At 39.7% G+C, this 16,759-nt stretch overlaps 4 protein-coding genes across 5 annotated transcripts; 1 reads left to right on the plus strand and 3 right to left on the minus strand.

Moving 5' to 3' along the window:
- Positions 1-32: 32 nt before the first annotated feature.
- On the plus strand, positions 33-2,820 carry LOC130180192 (ubiquitin thioesterase OTUB2-like). 2 transcript variants are annotated; one of them, XM_056393607.1, is made up of 6 exons: positions 33-326; positions 1,031-1,111; positions 1,220-1,338; positions 1,471-1,555; positions 2,289-2,480; positions 2,614-2,820. In XM_056393607.1, exons 2-6 carry the CDS (start codon positions 1,031-1,033, stop codon positions 2,818-2,820), a joined length of 684 nt encoding a protein of 227 aa, XP_056249582.1. In that variant the 5' UTR covers positions 33-326. The 2 variants fall into 2 exon arrangements, with proteins under 2 accessions (XP_056249582.1, XP_056249581.1); XM_056393606.1 differs by lacking the exon at positions 33-326 and having other exon boundaries at positions 399-1,111.
- Positions 2,821-2,888: 68 nt separating this feature from the next.
- ddx24 (DEAD (Asp-Glu-Ala-Asp) box helicase 24) lies at positions 2,889-8,630 on the minus strand. The gene is made up of 9 exons (XM_056393600.1): positions 8,524-8,630; positions 7,433-8,319; positions 6,870-7,340; positions 6,625-6,778; positions 5,229-5,741; positions 4,351-4,426; positions 3,709-3,897; positions 3,493-3,622; positions 2,889-3,382 (listed from the first exon to the last, which is right to left on the minus strand). Exons 2-9 carry the CDS (start codon positions 8,313-8,315, stop codon positions 3,093-3,095), a joined length of 2,706 nt encoding a protein of 901 aa, XP_056249575.1. The 5' UTR covers positions 8,316-8,319; positions 8,524-8,630; the 3' UTR covers positions 2,889-3,092.
- A 757-nt stretch (positions 8,631-9,387) lies between these two features.
- On the minus strand, positions 9,388-11,531 carry serpina10b (serpin peptidase inhibitor, clade A (alpha-1 antiproteinase, antitrypsin), member 10b). Its single transcript, XM_056393601.1, has 5 exons — positions 11,413-11,531; positions 10,607-11,229; positions 10,226-10,499; positions 9,798-9,945; positions 9,388-9,708 (listed from the first exon to the last, which is right to left on the minus strand). The coding sequence occupies exons 2-5, from the start codon at positions 11,208-11,210 to the stop codon at positions 9,517-9,519; spliced, it is 1,218 nt and encodes a 405-aa protein (XP_056249576.1). The 5' UTR covers positions 11,211-11,229; positions 11,413-11,531; the 3' UTR covers positions 9,388-9,516.
- A 120-nt stretch (positions 11,532-11,651) lies between these two features.
- atxn3 (ataxin 3) lies at positions 11,652-16,408 on the minus strand. The gene is made up of 11 exons (XM_056393604.1): positions 16,306-16,408; positions 15,617-15,781; positions 15,473-15,517; positions 15,290-15,375; positions 15,105-15,171; positions 14,941-15,028; positions 14,733-14,862; positions 14,426-14,589; positions 14,106-14,262; positions 13,805-13,869; positions 11,652-13,688 (listed from the first exon to the last, which is right to left on the minus strand). Exons 1-11 carry the CDS (start codon positions 16,327-16,329, stop codon positions 13,636-13,638), a joined length of 1,044 nt encoding a protein of 347 aa, XP_056249579.1. The 5' UTR covers positions 16,330-16,408; the 3' UTR covers positions 11,652-13,635.
- Positions 16,409-16,759: the final 351 nt, after the last annotated feature.

Consider the following 16,759-nt stretch of genomic DNA (forward strand, 5'->3'; position numbering starts at 1 on the left):
CACACACACACACACACACACACACACACACACACACACACACACACACACACACACACACACACACACACCACAACAGGGTGAGGAATATGTTAACAATTGTGTATTGATTTGAAAACAGTTTGTTTTGGTTTGAATGCATCACATTTTCCAAATTTGTAATCGACAATATGGTGAAAAAAAAAAACATGACTTGCCATATGCTACGCTTATTTATAGCCTATGTGTAAAATTAATTAATTGGTAAGTCAAAGATTGTCTTCTTTACTAACTATTATTCCTTGTTCTCTCAACCTGAGCTGCTGCTGTTCACTGTGGACTAAAAGGTAGGCACTGGCTTCTGATTTGGAGAGAAAGTGACCTAGAATATATTGTGATATAAAGTAATGTATGTTGTGGTGTAAACTGGTAAACCACATCTGTTTAGCCATATAATTAAATTTTTTTTTTAATAATACAAGTTTTAACAAATTTTTAATCTCTCTCCCTTTATTTTACAACAAGAGCTGCTGCTATTGAATAACAATGCTTAAATTAATGAGAAAATTAAACAGAAACACAATTACATATTTGAAGGAAAAGAAAAAGTCTTGCATTAGGCCTATATTTATAACTGTGAAGGTTTATGTCTTTTGTGAATCTGCGGTTGTAAAAGAGAAATATTGTCAGGTTTCAGTTCACAGAAAGAACTCGCCTGTCAACTTCTAAAGAAAATTTTATTAGATAAAACAAAAACAAACAAAAAAAAATCACCTTAAGGCTTATTTTTAGGTCACAAAAAGGCATCTGCCAAGACATGACTCAAACATGTAACAGTCCCTGTACTGTCGCTTTAAGCGCGAGCACGTGGTACCTGCAAACATCCGGTTTACAGAAAATGGAAATAAAATTGCAACAATGGTGTTGACACAGTTTTTGATGCACGGAATCTTGCCACACTAATTACGTTTTCTTACACTGTTTCCATGCTGTCGACCTTTTAAACTGCTCTCCGGTCTCGCAGATAGTGAAGCTGTTTGTTTTTCGACAGATGGAGGCAGGCAGCCTTGTTTCACGCAGAGAGGACATTTCTTCGCTGTTTCCTGAGCAAACGCCTGGTGCCAAGCATAAAGTAGGCTATTTATCTGGGCTGGGATGGTGCACTGCAGGTGGTCATAGTTACCCCTCTTAACTCAACCGGCCCACCGCATAATAACCAGACTTTATTGTCCTTTGTTAGGATCTAAGCAGCCAGTTTTCCTCCGTGAGAAAAGTGCGAGGGGATGGCAACTGCTTCTACAGAGCCTTCTGCTTCGCACATATGGAGTCAGTCCTACATAATGCCAGGGCTCTGCAGAGGTCAGTTACCACCACCGTTATCATCATTACTGCCATTTACCCTCACTAAAGTCACCCAAAATGTAAAGGGGCTGATGACACACTACATCATGTAGATGAATAAGATCATTTCTTACTGGTTTTCCATTTCAGATTCAAGGACAAAATAACTGAAAGCGGCAAAGTTTTGTCCTCTGCGGGATTTGATGAGAATTCCTTCAAGCACCACCTGATCACAGTAAAAAATACCTTTTACAATCACACCATTTATATAACAGACAAGTCATTGAGGTAAAAATTCTAATAACACACTGAAAGACAGTTGTTTTTTGTTTTAAATAAATGATAATTCTGCTCAAGGAAAAGCATCAAATAACTTACTTTTGGGGAGGAACCATTTAGAAATGATTCTATGTCAGGTAATAGGACAAAGTGGGCTACAAAAACCAGTGGCAGATAAAAAAAAAAAAAAAAAAAAAAAAAAAAACGCTGTTCACTTTGTGGCCTTCCAGTTTGGGCCCTAAAACCAGGCTAGTCAATTAACTTAGTGTGACTGTCACGACACATTTAAAAGAAAAGAATTGAGGTGTCAAGCACAAAAAATTAATAAAATTATTGCTTGGATAAGTGTCTTTCTCAGGTTCCGAATTGATCAGCTGTATAGCACAGTTTCATTCACATGCTCTAGAGGGGATTTGATTGAACCTCACCTTCATTTAGTTTCATTACATTTTCTGGCAGGTCACACTTCGATGCAAATATTGTAAGGAAATCGGGTAAACAAAAGTATCAACAGAACACAATTTAATGAAAACTGACTAAACAGTGGAAAATCTCTGCATGCCTGTTAATGAATTGCTAAAAATCCTTAAATAGGATTGGAATGAAAATAAAAGTATCCCATCCTCTATTATATTACCAGGTAAATTTAATGTGCTGTGTAATGTTCAACTGTTTTGTACCTCTTGAAGGTTGTAAACGTGCTGGAGCAGTGCCAGGGTGATGAGCAGGAAGACACGCTGCTAAGGCTCTTCAATGAGCAGACCACCTCCGACAGTGTGGTGCAGTATCTTAGGCTGCTTACTTCAGCACACTTACAAAACCATGCTGACTTCTTCCGCAACTTTGTGGAGGCTCCCAATCTACAGGCATACTGTTGTCAGGTTAGTAAAGCATTGCTGCCATCTAGTGAAAAAAACAGAAGATAGTCTGTTAGTCAAGTCTGTTTTTTGTTTTTAAAACAGGATAGGTCAAGGAAAAACCAGGTTTGGTAATGTCTTTGCTCTCTTCATTCAGGAAGTGGAGACTATGGCGATGGAGTGTGATCACGTGGACATCCTGGCTCTGTCAGAGGCCCTGGACATTTGCATACATGTGGTCTCTATGGAGGGTAATGAACAGGAGTTGGCTCACCACATCATTCCAGAGGGTGCTGAACCCTCCCTGCACCTCCTCTACCAAACGTCACATTATAACATTCTCTACCCTCGACCATATCACTGACCAGTGATGCAGCAGAACTGTGATCAACTCAGGAATATTGACTTTGGTTGAATAAATCACAACTGTGCTTTAAGACACTTGAAAACAGATTTTTATAAAAATCTTGCAGTGTACAGAGATTCAACAACATCTGGAAATACAATTGTTGCACATTGTGAAATAATTGTATTTGAATGAACTGTAATGAACTTTAAAATATACATTTATGTAATTAACAGTTAAAGAAATCAGGTCAAAGATGGACTTTTTAAATACACATTCCCATTAACATGTCACTGCTGCTGCTGCTGCTGCTTTTCTTTCTTCTGCTTCTGTTTTTTCTGCTGTGGTGGAACACCTTTCTTCAACTTCTGCTTCTTCTCCTCTATTGAAACCCTGGTTAGGGCACTTTCCATCCCTGAACGAGGCATGTGAGGCAGGGACAGCTTTCCCATTTGAGTGGGGTACTTGGTCTTTATCACACTCTTGAACACAGGCTGGGATATCAAATGCTTCAAATGCTTTTTCATCCCCTTTACCATCTTCTGCTGCTCTCTGTCAGAGTCCTCATCCTTTGCTCTGCCTGTGGACATACATGGCATCTTCAGCTGTCTGTATTTGACCATTTTTCAATAGACGTAACATATTACAAGAGATTTTTTTTAGTCATAGGTAGGGTTATGTTGGTCTTACCAAGTAAAAGATCATCATCCAGGTCCACCTCCAGGGCCTCTGCAGCTTGCCTGAACCAGGAGTTGTGCTGCTTCTCCCTGCTGTTGTGGAACTCAATCTTTTCTATCTTCAAAGCCAAGTTTACTCGCTCCTGTGGAAGCACACACTCAAAAGTAATCAATCAAATATAATCTCTTTAACATCCCTAAGACAAGAACTAGTGCCAATGGATCTCACCTTGATTGCTTCCATGCATTTGGTTTCTATGGGGAACATTGGAAGCTCCTCGTCCTTTCCAAGAGTCTTGTAAATCTTTCTGAAGTTCATCATGTCGTCTGGGCCTATTAGCAGCAAACTAAGACCCTGTTTAGTGGCTCTTGCTGTTCTGCCACTCCGATGGACATAAGTCTCAGATGTCCTCGGCACCTGATGTACACAGCAGAACATTATAGAAATGATTTTATCCGTTATCAGTAAGACTTTCTCTATAACACTAGTGGCAGTATGACAACTACAACAGCTTCTACTCCACTACTGCAGTCAACAAAAAGTTGTTATATTCTTTAAATAAAAACACGGACCATGGACAGTGATGTTTCAGTCTTTAATTTTAAGACAATAAATGAGAAAACTTCTATAGATAACACTCTCAAAAGTTAAAACTGGATTCTGAATTCTCATTTTCCTGTCAGTTGGTAAACAAAATTCAGCTCAACAGTACAAGTCTCCTGCACTACAGCTCAGGGCTGTATGGTGGTTAGTGTTACGGTTAGTTGGTAGCAATGTTAATGTGTTTTGAATTCAGGTAACCAAATTTGAGAAACTAGCTCACCGTCAAAGATAATAAATGGCTTTGGAAAAAACTGTCAAAAATCCTACCTGGTAGTGAATAACGTGCTGAACGTTGGGGATATCCAGTCCTCTTGCAGCTACATCAGTGGTCAGCAGAACACAACTGTAAATTAAATCCAGTCAGTTCAGTAAAGCGTGGAATTAAAGGTGGAGCTCAATGTTTTCTCATAGAAATATTGTATTTCTTTTTGGGTTTGAGTTTTGGCTTCATGATTTACATTTTTTAAAATTATTATTTACTGCTACTGCTTATTACAAAAAAAAAAGAAAAAAAAAAAGGAAAAATTTGGACTGAAAGTTACCAAATGGGGCTGCGTTTAATGTGTTTAATGATTACAATGACTACAGTGATAATTTTTTCAACTTTAATTTAACTAGGAAAGTGCATTTTCGTCTCCTGGGGAGAGCTTGCCAAGATGAGCAGCAGCACGCAACACATGTACAGACATGACTGAAAATCAACGTGTGCTGTAGCAGTCTCTCCACCCTCCACTTTTAGGAGTGAATAAAACTCCTGTATGAAACTATGTCTGTCCTCAGAATGAAGCACCTACCTCTCAATATTAAAAAAGGCTTAATCAAAATCTGTTGATTAAGCCATTTAAATGTAGAAAAATCTTGAAACTTCAAATTTTCTTGTAGCGATTACGGGGATTAATTTGCAAAACTACTGTAGCTGCAAACTTGTAAATTACTGAACACACTCTAAACTGTAAATATGCATTATGATAAAACTCAAGGATGGAACCACTCATGTGAAACATTGTCCCGGCGCACATTAAACCCTTAAGCCTCTGGTTGCAGTTAACAGGTTTTTATATTTCATCATAGCCACACTATTACTTGATAAGTCAACCTAAGGCAAATAAGTTCAGACTGCTACTGCAAGTGTGTGCAACACTCACCTCTCCCTCTCAGCAAACCTTTCCAGGTTTTTGAGGCGTTGTTTCTGGTGCATGTTGGCGTGTAGAGGCAGTGGAGTGCAGTCCAAGATAACCAGCAGGGAGTTCAGTCTCTTGATACAGTCTATGCTGTTGGCAAACACCATGGTGCGCCCAGGGTACTGGAGCAAGAAGTAATAAAGGTAGAAGTCTTTCTCCTCTTTCTGACAGTGGATACGTGTCTCAGTCAGCGTCTCCACCGTTGCCTCCTTCCTGGTGAGGTCGACGATTTTGGGTTTGGATTTGATCCCCACTTTCTCCATGAGAATTTCCAGTCTGTTCCGTTGGTCCAGATTCTTCTTCTTCTTCTGCAGGAGGCGAGTGGGCAGGCTGTGAGCCATGGTCAGCGTGGCAGAGAACACAAATGTCTGCCTCATCGGATTAAAGTGAATGGTGTTCAGCATCTCCAGCAGACTCTCCAGCTCTGAAAAGTGGCCTCTCTCCACCATGCGATCGGCTTCGTCAATGACCAGGCACCTACAGAATAACACAACCCCAAGTAGTTAAAAACAAGACACATTAAAACTTAACAAACCAGCCTTCCTTCTAGATGTGTATCATATAAATATTCCTCACAATCCTGAGAGCCCTTATGTTGATCTTTGATTCATCTCTCAAGGTGCTTTTTTCTGTTGTAAAGAGATCTGAATAAAACATACTCTGTGTTAATGCATGGCTACAGGTTTCTCCTGACTTGGCAGTATTCTTTAAGGAGATGAATACAGCCAAGGCAACTGCCAGGTTCACAGAACCTGGCAGTTGCCTGGTTCTGTGAAGTCGTCAGCATTTAGCTGTTAAAGAAATAAAGGCAGAGCTGGCTTGGCTTGGAGCTGCCAGGTCAGGATACTACTGAAGATACAAGTTCCTAGTCAGACCTGGCTAAATTCTGGAAGGCAGTCAAATTCAATAAAAACAAAGTCAGCGCCTGCGGTTTCTGTTTAGCTTTCAGAAAACATTGTGCTGCTGCTGCTGGTCTTTTATTTGAAAGAGATTGCACAAGACCCCTCCTGCAAATAGCAAAAATGTTTACGCATGCAGTTTTCTTTAATTAATATTCCACTGCTGGGATGTTAGACAACAATTTTCAAATAAGGTTGTCCCACTTGTCAAAAAAAAAAACACTCACACCATTGTGGTACTTCAAGATTATTCTCTACAATAATTCAAAAGTTGCCTTTTAACTGCTTTAACGGAGCTTGTCCTCTTTTTACATTATTCTACGTATTTCTCACTATATCTTTTCATCCAGGCTGTTGCTGTAATAAAGCATGCGTGCTGAGCCAACCAATTGTGTTTAAAAGAACTGTTTGTCAGCACTTTATGAGTAAAAAAAGAATCAAAGGTGTGACCTGTCACTCACCTGAGCTGCCTGAGGTTCAGCAGATGTGGATGTCTCTCCTTGATTAAGTCCCACAGACGTCCTGGAGTAGCAATAATGATCTCTGGCCTGCGCTTTAGCATCCTCCTCTGTTTCTGTTGTGCCATTCCACCCACCACTATTGCCGTTTTGATATCTGCAGTACAATAACATCTTCAGTATCTTGACATTCACACATCTGTTAAGGGATGAAGACCTCTAGTATAAGATTAGGATAAATGTCTTACCTGTGAATTTTGCGACAGCATCAATGTGATGTTTGACCTGAACAGCCAGCTCCCTGGTGGGAGTGAGAACCAGTCCAAGCAGAGGCTGATTCTGACCACCAGCAGGTTTTTCTTCAGCGTCAGCAGTGTCATCAAAGTCAAACTCAGCATTTTTGATCACTTGAACGCATCCAAGCCTTTCATCCTCATCTTCACCGCCACACTCATCATCCTCACTGGCGTCTTCATCTGAGTCACCTTGGTCCTGGTCTTCAACACCTGCCTCCTCTTCTTCCTCAGCCGCCATGTTGTCCTCCTGGTCCTCTTCTGTTACGGATTCATCTGCATTACCTGACTTTACAGTTGGTAAATACAAACTCTCCACCAGTGTTGTTGGTTCATTGTTGTCATCAACAGGTTTATCTGAACCTTTTTTCCACTCCAGGATGGTATGGATCATGGGAATGCCAAAAGCCAGTGTCTTACCACTTCCTGCAATGACAGTGCTCACATTAATTTCACATGGAACAGATTATTGTGGGACAAAATCTTTGACATTAAGCATGAAAGGCATTTTATCTTACCGGTCTCAGCTGCCCCCAGTATATCCATACGATCCCTGATAGCTGGAGGTAATGTCAGGGCTTGAATCGGCGTGGGCGAACCAAATCCAAGACTACTCAGTGCCATTAGCACAGGGGAGGGAACAAACAGGTCCTTCCATGCACCCACGTCGGTATTTTTGTCCTTAGATCCAGAAAGTGCCGCATTTGTCCAGTTCTTTGCTTGTTTTTTAGGGGGTTTTGTCACTTTGTCTTGAGAGGATTTGTCTTTTTCCAGAGCTGGAAGTTGTGATGAAGGCTCCGGGCCAGGCTCTTTCTCTGTATCATTTTTTATCTGCTGCTTCTGTTTCTTTTTCTTCTTTTTGTTGCGCTTCTTTGCATTTTTAGATTGGATATTTTGTTCAGAGCCGATTGCTGAATCGCTTGTGCCTTCTTTTGCTGCTTCATCTTCTCCTCCCTCTTCACTGGCAGCTTCATCCTTCTTTGCCACTTCTGTAGAACTGCTGTCTTGTGGGACTGATTCCTTTGCAGCTTGTTTCTTATTTTTTTCCTTCTTTTTGGGTTTTTTCTTGGCTGGTTCAGCCGTTTTCTCTCCCTCTTTGCTCTCTACACCAGGATCCCCTCCACCCTCCTCTTCTTTGCTAGCCTTTCTTTTCTTCGCCTTATTCTTCTCCTTCTTTTTCAGTTCTTTTGCTGCTTTGGCCGCAGCCTTTTCAGAGTCTATCAGACGGTAACTTGTCAGCTCTTCAAAACACACCAGACCCTCCAGGCCCTCCTCGGAGAAGAGACTGGGATCCAGCTCTACTGCTTTCCATTTGCCTTTCACGTGAATGCTCCGTTTGGCTTTTTTCTGCAGCCCAGAGGACAGACGCTTGTTTTTCGGTATCATCTTCTTTGTCTTCATTTTCCTACAAATACATAAATTAACCGGGTGAAGCGAATATATTACACTGCTTCAGAGTTGTTGGACGCGCCTGTGTATCCTACTTTTCACTGTTAGCTGAAATTATCGAGGCACTACGTGTAGTTAGGTCAAACTATTTACATTACTCGTACAAAACTAAGATGATAGACAACTATACAACAACCGTAAACAGTAACGGCGCTCTTACCTTGACTTTCTGTGCTTTCTTGAGAACTCAAAATATGATTACAACCGATGACAACTACACATGGCACGAGGGCGCAGCCATGACAGAGTTGGTCACGTGGTTTTGAAAAACTTTATTTGTCGAACAACGAGGACAACTCAATCTCATCTAACCCTCACCGATAATAGAAATCCCTTTCTCATAGGCCTCCACTTATCAAGGCATTATAAATAGCCAGTAATATTTACTTATGGTTAATAAACCATTTATTTAACACGTTTATTTAACTACACGTTTCTTGCTTTCTAATAAGCATCAAGTCTGCGGTTGTAAATGTTAATAAATCACAAATAAAGGGCCAATAAACTATAACCTCTGCAGGTATACATGGTAACGTTACTACAAAAGGTCTTTATTAAGCCTATAGAAAAAGTTTGTAAATCCTCTGCACGCAGTTATAAATAGGCCACTGATGAAGAGTTTTTACAATAATCCATCAAGTCTGCATTGGTAAATGTCAATAAATAGTTGAGGGTTAATCAATAGTTAGTTTTTTCCACAACATCTGAGGTAAAATGATCCACTGCCCTGGTGGGAAGAATAAACACCGAGGCAAAGCAAGGCAAGTTTATTTGGATATTTGTATACTAGCCACAGATTGGGCAACCCAAAAGTGTTTCTTATTCATGGCTTAGACTATGTTATTTATTTGGCCTGAGTAAATAATAGTAACAAAAACTAATAAAGTAATTTATTAGTAAAATACTGTTGATGTCTCATTTATGTACTGTTGTCATTTAGAATGAGTTTTACACACAAGTATATATACTAAGTATTTTAGAGCTGGAATGATTTGTTACTGATTAAATCCCAAAGAAAGGCACATCAATGTAAAGTTTTTATTAACAGATATAAGTGGGCCTTTACAGAACAGACCAAACCACATATCTCAAATCATCAGGCCTTTTGGAAGACTAAATAAACACAACGTTATGTGTACACACTTCACAACTGCTAGTTTTTGGTGGGGTCAATCACCCTGCCCATGAACAGCAGGCAGTTTGTGTCTTCATGGTATATGAAGAAGAAAAACGGTCTGTTGACAATGAAGGTCCTGGGTAAGGAATATGGAGTAATGCCAATTGTTGTGGCAGCTGCTGCAGTTGTCCCTGTCTCATCCACCTCAATCACAGCCTTGTGCAGCACCTGTGATTTCACAGTAGAGACTGAGGTCATCATCTGCGGTCTGGAATAAGTAAGTATGTTGGAACAGCATGGCCAAATTGAAAACCAACCTCTGACACTTTGATGGCAGCGTTTCTACTGAGCTTTGTCAAATTGGCTGAATTACTGAAGACACTGGTCATGCCCATATCTGGCAGAAGATTGTGCAGGGAATACGACTGCTCCATCTTGAATTTGGGCATGTTGACTTCCAGTTTGCTGTGAACAAGACATGGCTTGACATGATAAGTAGACTCCCATGTTATCTGTTGCTGCAGGTATTTGACACTTTGTATAATGTATCTTATAATGATTTTTTACTTTAGCTCCTGGATGCTTGTCAAAGCACCTTTCAAGACAAAAGGTCACAAAGTCACAAAAATAGCTAAGTACAACAGAATATGGATGATGAAATAATATAAAAGGTAATAAAAGATAATCCTAATGAGTAGGTGTAAAATGTAACATTTTTCCATGTAATAAGTATATGTGCACTTACCTTTTTGTCAGACCTCTGACCCAGCTGAGGAACTTTGGAGCAGTGATCTCATCATCAATTACAGTGTAGTCCCTGCCTTTGTTGGGTAGCAGGATAAGCATGGAAACACCTCCCCGGTACGGTAGCTTCAGCACTTTGGCTCCAAGTTGTCTGTCTTCCATCGTGTAGAACTTATCCTCTTTGAACATCATTGGCACTTGCACAACATTATAGTTGTCGATGTAGAAGGGTGCATTCTCAGTGAAATTGGAGTTGAAAGGCATCTGCCAGGTACCTGTGGAAGATATAATACTGCTTAATTGTAAAGGCTACAGGTCAGAAGTCAAACAACTTCATGACCCAATGGGTAATTCTAAAACATATAAGAGTGATTCCTCTTACCCTGGAAGAAAATTGTGTTGATTAACATGAGCTGGGTCAGTGGGTGCACGGTGGACATCATCTCTGTCACTTTGTCCTCAGTCTTTTGCTTGATGTACTCATTGATGAACCTGACACTTTCTGTTGTGTCTGCAAAGTCTACAGTTTTGATGTCACCATGGAAAAACGTCTTGATCTGGTCTTCAAATTCCCTTTCTACCTCAAACTGCTGGCGCATAAAGAGGGCCATGCCTTGGTCCAGCTTCAGTGATCCATTCTGTGTGATGTTCTCATGAAGAAGTTGGAAAAGTTTTGGGATAAATTCTGGCTGGTTAGCCCTCTCCAGCTGCTCCAGGTTGAGACCCTTGAGTAACTCCTCGTGTGTTATGCCGTCAGAAGCCATTACGAGGGCAGCGAAACTGGTGGAGATGCTCAGAGGTGAGAAAAAGATGTTCTTGTCGTGGTAATTGGACATTTTTCTGTAAAGGTTCATGGCAAAGTCCATATTTTTGATGGATAGATCTGAGATGGTGGCACTTGGAAGTTGTGCTTGGTAGACAGGGTTGAGGAAGCACATGCAGGTTAGAATAAAAATAAATCCCATCTTCATTTTGTGTACCGCCATAATTCAAGTGTGTGACGACCTGAAACATGTTAAAGAAGCACAACTGAACAGTGACATAACTATGAAAAAATCTATAAAAAATCTTCTGAACAACTTAATTTTTACACATTATCACCAAACCACTATAATGAATGAAATTTTTTCAAATTAATAGGTAGTTGTTACTGAAATACATTTTTCAAAAATGAACCGTCATACGTACCATTCAGCTTGGGCAAGACTGCGTCTAAAAGATCCATCTATTATTTGGAGAAACAAAGTGCAAGTGTGCTTTGAGGGTTATATATTAACCACGACACACCGCCTGTTGTGTTGATCCAGATGGAGTCAGAGCTGTTTATTCAACATTCAGGGCCTTTTTTCCAGATGTGATGGCACAAGAACCATCAATAACGGCATATTACCGTTAATATAACGGGAAATAAATAGGACATGGCAAACTTTAGGAGGAGTGAATGTCACTTTAATCCTGGAACAAGAACTAATACATTAAATGAAAGAATGTGCTGTGGTAACATGTGAAATATAACATAAATGATGAATTAGTACTTATTGTAAGAATGCAGTGAGTGGAAATAATGCAATGATAAAAAAAAAAACCCAACTACCAACATTTTTAACTCTTTCATAAATGCATTTTAAATAGAAAAAAAGCCTAACAGATCAAACAGAAAAAAAAAAAAAAATGAAATCATGGAATCTTTCTGGAAGTCATCAAGCACAAAAAGTCAGACTTTATATGATGTCCAATCCTTTTGTGGAGGCATGAACGGTTCCAGAAGACATTACAACTGTAAACAAATCAAATTGTTTTAATTCAGTAATGCGGTTTATTCATCCACATTGTGTGTCATAACCAGAGTTTGTTTTACAGGACTGAATGGAAGCTTGTAGAGCACAATACGAGAGGTTTTAAACAAGTCATGGTCAAAATCAAATCCCCCAAAAAATTCAGTGAGCTCTTCAAAGTGTATGCACAGTGACATATTTTTGATGTTTTGTTTTGTTCTTTGGATTTTACATTATACAAATTATAAGGTTAAATAACAGTCTCCCCTTATTCTCAGTATTTACCTGTTATTTCCAAAGGTCATTAATCAGCCCATGGCTTCCATAGCTTTAGCCCATGGCAACCTCAGTGCAAAAAAATGTATCTTTGTACAACTAATGTGTATAACACTACTCTAAGTATGATTGGAAAACAGGATAAGTCAAATCAGTGCAATTAAACAAATATTGTGGGGGCTGTAACTGTAAACTGTGATGTCAAAGGATTTTAGCAGTTTAACAATCTTTTTTTGATGATAAATTCCCTAAATGGTTAATGACAAATACTGATGAAGAGAAACAACACATGAAGTCACAAACTAGGTAGGCTGGTTGGACATGTGAGACTTTTTTTGGTTTCAAGTGATCATACTGTGCTGGAAAAAATGAACAATGTATTTATCTATCAGCTACAGCTCCGTAATGTTTACAGATTTCATCTCTGTTCCCTGTTACATGTCAACTTATTCTCAACAAGATATGAAAAATATCCATCAGTCAAAAGCATCTTTGATTGAACAAATTGCTCCGTAGAATTATTTTGTTCACTGTCCATCCAAACTGGACAAAACACCCTTAAATTGTGTTTGTAAACTTTATAATCTTAAATTTCATTACGCCTGCTTATAAGCTTAAAAGGTAATAACAAAGCCACAACATTAAAAAATATGTTGCATGTCTAAATACCTTGGGAATTCACTCATAGATGTTCACAAGTAAAATGGTTGATAATGTCAGGAATAAATGACCCACACAAGTTAGTGCTGCTGGCTAAAAGATGTTTCAGTACATTGCAAAAACAAACAATTTCAAAACCACACTGGTGTTCTGGTGGGGAGGGCACTGGAATCACATATTATGTCCTACAAACCCAAGTCCAATACAAAGGTAGGAGGCTCTGTCTTTATCTATGAAGATTTTTATCTGTGGTCTAAACATTAGTCTCCTATGAGTCATAGAACACCCATCTCTGTATGTATTCAGCCCACGCAAGTAAACACACCCTTTGTATGCTGAAGATTCATTTCCATCTCTTCCAGAGGAAAAACAAGAATAAAAAACAGTATACGATAGAAATAGAAGGCGCCATGGTACAAAGGCAATTGCAAACTTGGATTAACTGCATCATGAGTTCTGTAGTCACCCTTTTCCCAGCCTCGGTGCCTTACTGAGTTAGATTAGACTAACTGCTGCCTTTTCTTTGTCAATGTTCTCTTCTCTGTAGCATGTCAGCGAACTAACCAGGGGAAATGTGTCAGCCTTCTGACTGTCCTTATGTTCGCATGTGCAAAAGGTTAGAGGAAGGAGCAAAGCTACCCCTGTATGGGGTTGCCAATCCAGGCAGCTGGTAAACAACACAGGCAAACCTTTCACAACTTCACTGGCTGGGCTTTTGTTGTTGGTCCTCCACAGAGCCAGTGTTTACTGATCCTAGATGAGGAACACAGCACAGGCTCGTATCTTCCATGTCATTCTTGGATAGGTTTTCTAATAAAATTGATTAAATAATATGTACTTTATTTATATAAAAAATGTGATGTGCTCACCTGAGCCACCTGTTGATTTTGTGTCTGGTTGTTGAGGAATGTTCAGTTGAGTGTGTTGCTGCTGCCTAAACAGTCAACAGAGAGGATTTGTGTCAAATTCCGTGCATTAATTTTCTATTCACTTAAAAGGGTGGATGCAATATCACGCATACGATAATTTAAAGGACACATTTACACCATAGAATTGAACATAATAGAATTTGTAAAGCACTTGTTATCGAAGGAATATTGAATTGGATTGCAATAAAGTGTTTACAACACACTCTGTGCAGTGGGTTAGCAGACATGCAGCTGAACCTACCGGTCAAAGTAGGCTTGTCTCCTTTTCCTCAGTTCCTCGGCTGTGAGTGTCTCATTTTGGCCTTCTTTTTGTTCTCCTGCAGCACTCCCTGCTGCCTGGCTACCTGATTTCACATTTCCCACTTCATGCTCTGAAGACGTGTTGCTCATCACTGCTCCTATAAATATCAGAGGCAACTTTCAAAAAGTTGTTATTACTGTGAATTTGAAATAAAAGACTAACTGACTCATGATCCAAGGTAAGACCTAACTAATACAGTAATCAATCGGGACAAAGTAATGACAGAAAATTTTAAAACCTTTGAATGACTCATCATTTACCTTGCATGCTGAGCTGTATGGCCCTGCGAAGATCAGCCTCCTCATCTTCCACATCTATGTCCTGTCTGCTGAGTGCCAGGGCTCTCTTCAGTTCTTCATCTTCATCCACAACCTCATCCTCCACACCAAAGCCCATCTCTGCCTGGTTCAGAGCGGCTGACCTGCTGCTCACAGTACAAGGCTTAATCAGTTGCCACAATCAGTATCAAAAGTTTATTTTAAGCAATATTAAACATGAACTAAGATACACCTTTTGGAGCGGTTCATGGGTCCTCTACATTGTACAATCTGCACATACAATACGTACCCTGCACTTGTCTGGGCCTCATCCTCTCCAATGAGCTTGGGCCGCTGCTGCTGCTGCACTCTCATGAATCGAAGGATCTGCTCTGCTTCACACTCAGGGAGGTTTCCCCGGATCACAAATATGGAATATCCTGCACAAATACAAATTTAATAATCTTTTCTGCATTGCAACATCTAAACATACTGTGAATAAGTCAAAATTACAATACCTTCTTGTTGTAATTGTGCAAGGAAAAGGGCTAGATAAGTGTCAGATATCAACTCTGGTCCAGTCAACAGTGAATTCAGATTAAACCACTGCAATGAAAACAAAACAGTGTTTTTAGTAAATCAATCTGTATTCAAATTCTTTATAAAGACAAGTGCCTCATACCTGTTGTCCAAGTTTGCGTATAGTAAACCAGTGCTCCTTGTAGTTGCAAATAAAGGCTTTCTCGTTTCTGAAACATGAAAGTAAGACTAGCTGTTACAATCAAATTAATCTATAAAGTATTTACGTGATTACAGATAACGCCATTACACAAATTACACAATAAATTCTTGATAAGGAAACTTTACATTGGATTTATCATCAAGCTCTGGTATTCACGGCTGTTGAAGAGGATTAGCTCCAAGCCCCACACTCTCAGAGCATTGCTAATAACCTAGAGGATTAGATAACAAAGAAGGTTATTGATATTCCTGGTTTATAATGGTTATTGATCTGTTACTGACAATAATAAGTGAATGTCTGAAACTCACTTGTATCGAAAAGAACCCACTGTCGTCCATGTTCCCAGATGGTTGCTAGTAACACATTGGGAGAACATAAAAGTTAGATACTGTTTGGTACCAGCATGTATAAATAACCTCCTGCACCAACATTCACCGTCTGTGTCTTCTCACCCGTAAAAAGGTCCTGTACTCCTCACTGGCCATACCTCCTTCTGCCATCCTCATCCTCTCCTCTTCATCAAGCTGATGAGCAATGGAGGACAGATCCACAGGAGTGAAGTACTCACCCTGCAGGAGGTTGTTGAGGCAGTGCTGGGCGCACAGAGAGCCCTCTTGCTACAAATAAAGGAGAAGTTATTGTTCAAACACCACGGTAAAACACACATCTAACGTGACAGCACGATTAAATAGTTTTCTCGACAGCACATTTAGCTTTATGGACATGGGAGTAGTTAAGACTATTTGGTCTGTCCCCACGATAATAGTCATATAATAGTAGAGCTACATGCAGCTAGGTTAGCTTACGTAAACAACACACAAGACTAGTCTTATTACTCTTTTAAACAGAAAAGAGAGCTACGTCAAGCCAGTTCGTTCACTAGCTTGACAGAAATAAGATCCTTGTGGCTATTACAAAACCCTAAACTAGCTGAAAAGAAACTTTTCATTATCTCTTACTAGCAGGTGCAATTAGCATTTTAGCTGTCTGGACAACAATACTGACAAACACCACCACAAATCCCTCAACACCGGCCAGATAGTGCCGGTAAACAATTATTCGCCATAAGCGCCAAGGCTTTCCGAACAAACACGACGAATTACTTGTGGCTAAATAATTCAAATTACACATTTTAACTTACTTTCTCATGAAATATAGAATCCATATTCAGCTTTCTGTCAAACACTCAACTCTGACCTCTAGTCTCGCTGCATTCATCACCGTGTAGAGACGGGACAATCGCGACCAGCGCCATCTAGTGACTGGGTTCCACATCAGCGCAATCTGCATTCAAAACTCCATTGACGGATTTATACATTTATACAAATGTTATCATTGAAATCACTGCCTAACAGGGACATAGAGAGCAATGTAACTACTATAGATGGAAACAATGATCCAAAAACTTAAATCGTACCACCTTGTATCACCGGAGGGCGATTCAGAGATTTTTTGTTTGTTTACAAAATGTTTATTTTGACAAGGGACATCTTCCTAATAGAAAAAAAACGGACAGATTGTCAAATAAGTGTCTTATTTGATCAACAGACTAAAGTGTGAGCGCTTTCCTACACATAAATATGCCTGACTATTTC

The sequence above is a fragment of the Seriola aureovittata genome, chromosome 13, assembly GCF_021018895.1.
Source record: "Seriola aureovittata isolate HTS-2021-v1 ecotype China chromosome 13, ASM2101889v1, whole genome shotgun sequence".
Lineage (NCBI taxonomy): Eukaryota > Metazoa > Chordata > Actinopteri > Carangiformes > Carangidae > Seriola > Seriola aureovittata.